Source organism: Phoca vitulina, unplaced genomic scaffold (assembly GCF_004348235.1).
Source record: "Phoca vitulina isolate PV1807 unplaced genomic scaffold, GSC_HSeal_1.0 scaffold3, whole genome shotgun sequence".
Lineage (NCBI taxonomy): Eukaryota > Metazoa > Chordata > Mammalia > Carnivora > Phocidae > Phoca > Phoca vitulina.
In genome coordinates this window covers 58,538,274-58,543,127 of record NW_022589706.1, presented here as the reverse complement: position 1 = coordinate 58,543,127, position 4,854 = coordinate 58,538,274, and the positions used below count along the sequence as shown (strand labels likewise).

General features: G+C 36.4%; 1 protein-coding gene across 1 annotated transcript; it reads left to right on the top strand.

The window, feature by feature from the left end:
- The first annotated feature begins 963 nt into the window (after positions 1-963).
- On the top strand, positions 964-2,777 carry GK2 (glycerol kinase 2). Its single transcript, XM_032400617.1, has one exon. The coding sequence runs from the start codon at positions 964-966 to the stop codon at positions 2,620-2,622; it is 1,659 nt and encodes a 552-aa protein (XP_032256508.1). The 3' UTR covers positions 2,623-2,777.
- The last annotated feature ends 2,077 nt before the right edge of the window (positions 2,778-4,854 follow it).

Sequence of the window (4,854 nt, the reverse complement as noted above, 5' to 3'; positions counted from 1 at the left end):
ATAGCAATAGAAACTATCTAAAATGAATCATAGAAAAGATAATGATAATGAGCTGTGGGAAAACTCCAATATGTGTAACCGGAGTCCCTAAAGAAGAGAAGAGAGAGAAAATAAAACATATTTGTAGAAATAATGGCCCAAGGTTTTCCAAATTTGATGAGATCTATAAACCCACAGATCTAAGTAGCCCAATGTGCCCCAGGCACAAGAAATAAGAAGAAAACTACACCAAATAACATTATTATGAAACTGACCAAAACTGATAAAAAGAAAAACCAAAGGCAGTGAAAGATAAATAGATAGACATGTTAAAAATAAGGATGACAGCAAAGTGCACACCTGAAACCACACAAGACAGAAGGTGGTGGAGCAACAGTTTCAAGGTCCTGAAATTTAAAAAAAAAAAAAAAAAAAAAGGTAATTTGAATTCTAGATCAAAGAAAATATCTTTAAATATTAAGATGAAATACTTTTCAGACATTCTCAAGTTTGAAGAATTTTTTTTTTTTCCAGCAGACCCACATTACGAGAAATGTTGAGGAAAATCTTACAGGCAGAAAGAAAATGATAACATGTATACGAATTCACAGACTCAAATGAAGAGCACTGGTAACTAATTATATAGGTAAATACATGATCTTTTTGTATCTTAAATCTCCTTAAAAAATAGAGTGGCTTGGGCGGGGCTTCTGCCACAGGGGTGGGGTGAGCAAATGCAGCACCAGTTAAAAGGCAAATGTTGCCCGCCAGGCTTCCGGGCTTCCGGTTGAGTCCAGGCAGCCACTGCGCGTATATGCTCCTGACGCTCCTGACGTCCCTGACGCTCCTGACGTCCCTGACGCTCCTGACGTCCCTGACGCTCCTGACGCTCCTGACGTTCCTGATGTGTTGTGTGCCCCTCCCCCTGCAACACCTTCATCACCTGGAAACGGCACCAGAGCCGCAGAGCGGCCGACTGGTTTCATGGCAGCTCAGAAGAAAGCAGTTGTGGGGCCGTTGGTGGGGGCAGTGGTCCAAGGGACTAATTCCACTCGCTTTCTGGTTTTCAATTCAAAAACAGCGGATCTACTTAGTCACCATCAAGTGGAATTAACACAAGAGTTCCCAAAAGAAGGATGGGTGGAACAAGACCCGAAGGAAATTCTTCAGTCTGTCTATGAGTGTATAGAGAGAACGTGTCAGAAACTTGTTGAACTGAACATTGATATATCCAACATAAAAGCTATTGGTGTCAGCAATCAGAGGGAAACCACTGTAATCTGGGACAAGTTAACTGGAGAGCCGCTCTACAATGCTGTGGTGTGGCTTGATCTAAGAACCCAGCCTACCGTTGAAAATCTTAGTAAAAAAATTCCAGGAAATAATAACTTTGTCAAGTCCAAGACAGGCCTTCCACTTAGCACTTACTTCAGTGCAGTGAAACTTCGTTGGATTCTTGACAATGTGAGGCAAGTTCAAAAGGCTGTTGAAGAAGGTAGAGCTCTTTTTGGTACCATTGATTCATGGCTTATCTGGAGTTTGACAGGAGGAGCTAATGGAGGTGTCCATTGTACAGATGTAACAAATGCAAGCAGGACAATGCTTTTCAACATCCATTCTTTGGAATGGGATAAAGAGCTCTGTGACTTTTTTGAGATTCCAATGGACATTCTTCCAAATGTATGGAGCTCTTCTGAGATCTATGGCCTAATGAAAGCTGGGGCCTTGGAAGGTGTGCCGATATCTGGGTGCTTGGGGGACCAGTCTGCTGCACTGGTAGGACAAATGTGCTTCCAAGAGGGACAAGCCAAAAACACGTATGGGACGGGCTGTTTCTTACTATGTAATACAGGTCATAAGTGTGTATTTTCTGAACATGGCCTTCTGACCACAGTGGCTTATAAACTAGGCAGAGACAAGCCAGTATGTTATGCATTGGAAGGTTCTGTTGCTATAGCTGGTGCTGTTATTCGTTGGTTAAGAGACAATCTTGGAATTATAAAGACCTCAGAAGAAATTGAAACACTTGCTAAAGACGTAGGTACTTCTTACGGCTGCTATTTTGTGCCAGCCTTTTCAGGGTTATATGCACCTTATTGGGAGCCCAGTGCAAGAGGAATAATCTGTGGTCTCACTCAGTTTACCAGTAAAAATCATATTGCTTTTGCTGCATTAGAATCTGTTTGTTTCCAAACCCGACAGATTTTGGATGCCATGAACCGTGACTGTGGAGTTCCCCTCACTCATTTGCAGGTAGATGGAGGAATGACCAACAACAAAATTCTTATGCAACTACAAGCAGACATTCTGCATATTCCAGTAATGAAGCCCTCTATGACTGAAACAACTGCACTGGGAGCTGCCATGGTTGCAGGAGCTGCAGAAGGGGTGGGAGTTTGGAGTCTTAAACCTGAGGATTTGTCAGTCATCATTATGGAACGGTTCGAGCCACAGATCAAGGTGACAGAAAGTGAAATTCGTTATGCTACGTGGAAGAAAGCTGTGACGAAGTCAATGGGCTGGGTTACAACTCAGTCTGAAAATGGTGATCCTACCATCTTCTCTAGTCTGCCCTTGGGCTTTTTTATAGTGAGTAGCATGATAATGTTAATTGGAGCAAGATATATCTCAGGTATACCATAATAATACCAAGATGGATTCCCAACACGTGAGCTTTTTACATAATGAAAGAATCCAGCAAGTCTGTCTCTTAATATGATGATGCTCTCATAGACTCTGATTTTATTTATAAACCACTTGCTGCATGACTTATGGGAACCCCAAAAGTAGACCTGTGGCTTGAAATAAATAAATTACAGTAAAAAACACTAGAAAATTTGTTGTTGTTGTTTTTTTTTAACAGGTTGGGCCAGCCACTCTGGGAGCTAACCCCCTCTATTTTCATAAAATCCTGCTCTGTGTCCTCTCAAATATAGGATAGTCAGATTCTGTGAAATCTTTCATTAAATATTTTCTAACACTTACGGAATAAGATTTGGTTCTCTGTGCTACACACACTTAATTAAAAGGTGTAACTAACTTGCTAAAACTGAGGGACTTGTTGTTATTGTTGTTTTTAGAAACCCCCCAAATCCTCTTTCATATACATTAAGGAGACCACAGTATCTTGCTGAATGTTTAATGGAAACATGAGTTCTTACAATAGGCATTTAGTATTCTCATAGCTTAGATATTGTCCTGGAAAATATTTGCCAAATTAAAATTCTTCAGACATTTTACGTGATCTCACTAATTATACTGATTTTCTGTGTAGAGCTTATAAGTAGAGGACTTTTCCTTTTTAAAAAATCTCTCCATTTTATTTACTTTATTTGGCATGTATAACATATATTCTTATATACTTCATATGGAGTAACCGGGTTATAAATTAAATGTATAAGAAAGGTAGTCTTAAATGTACCATTACATACATAAATATTTTAGGATAAACATTTGTATATAATTTTGGGTAGTGACTAAGCATATTATTTACCAGGAAAAACTTTTTCTTAAAGAGACAGTATTTAAAATTTAAGTGTATGTTTTATGATGACACACAAAGAAGTATCTTATGATTTCAACTATATTTCTTACACATTACCTTTTTATTTAATTGCCTTAGCTGGATATATGCTGTAGGAAAAAAAAAACTGTGGAATACTATCGTAAATATTATTTTCAAACAGAAAGAAAAGAATTGACTGCTCAAATAAAAATAGTATTATAATATGGATTTTAAACATATGTAAAAGAAAAACAAAAATAGCAACAAAATTGGAAGTGGAAAAATGGCAGTGTAATATTGTAAGGTTCACATACCATATGGAAAGTGGTATAACATCATTTGAAGTTATACTGATAATTAAAGATGCATATTCTACATCCTAAAATAATGCAACAAAAAGGTATAATTAATAAGCAAGTTAAGCACATAAGCTAGAACTATAAAAATATTCAGTTGATCCAAAAGAAGGCAGAAAAGAGATGAAAAAGGATAAAAAAATAGAAAACAATACAGGAAAATATATTTAAACCTAACCATACCAATAAGCATATTAATATAAATAAATACCTCGATTAAAAAGAAAGATTATCATATTAGATAAAAAAGAAAGACTCAAATATACACTGCCTCCAAGAAACACATTTTAGATATAAAGAAAAAATAGTTAAGAAACAGGATAAAAAAAAATTACCGTGCTGTTAATCAAAAGAAAGAGTGACTATATTAATATCAGAAAGTAAATTTTATAGCAAGTAATGTTACCAGTGATAAGGTCACTTGCAATGATAAAGGGGTCAGTTCATCAAGGAGACATAACAATCCTAAATATATATCCTAATAACAGAGCTTCAAAATACGTAAAGCAATATCTGATAGAACAGAAAGGAAAAGCAAGCCTACAATTACAGTGGGAGATTCCAACATCTCTTCCTCAACATTTGCTAGAACAAGTAGACATTTAATAAGACAGAGAAGATTTGAACAATATTATCAAACAACTGGATTAACATTCATAGAACATACCGCCCAACAATAGAATACATACTCTTTTCAAGTTCATATGAAACATTTGCCAATAGAGACCTCACTTAGGCCATTAACTAAGTCTTAATGAATTTAAAAGAATTTTATGCAAAGATGCTGTCTGAACACATTGAAATTATAAATCAGTTAAAAAATATTTCTAATTGATTTATAATTCCAATGTGTTCAGAGAGCATATTACTCAGCCATCAAAAAAAAATGAAATCTTGTCGTTTGCAACAACATGGATGGAACTAGAGGGTATTATGCTAAGTGAAATAAGTCAATCAGAGAAAGACAATTATCATATGATTTCACTCATGTGGAACTTAAGAAATAAAACAGAG

Excerpts from the sequence above, each read along its gene's own strand:
- GK2 (XM_032400617.1), top strand. The coding sequence starts at position 964 with ATGGCAGCTCAGAAGAAAGCAGTTGTGGGGCCGTTGGTGGGGGCAGTG.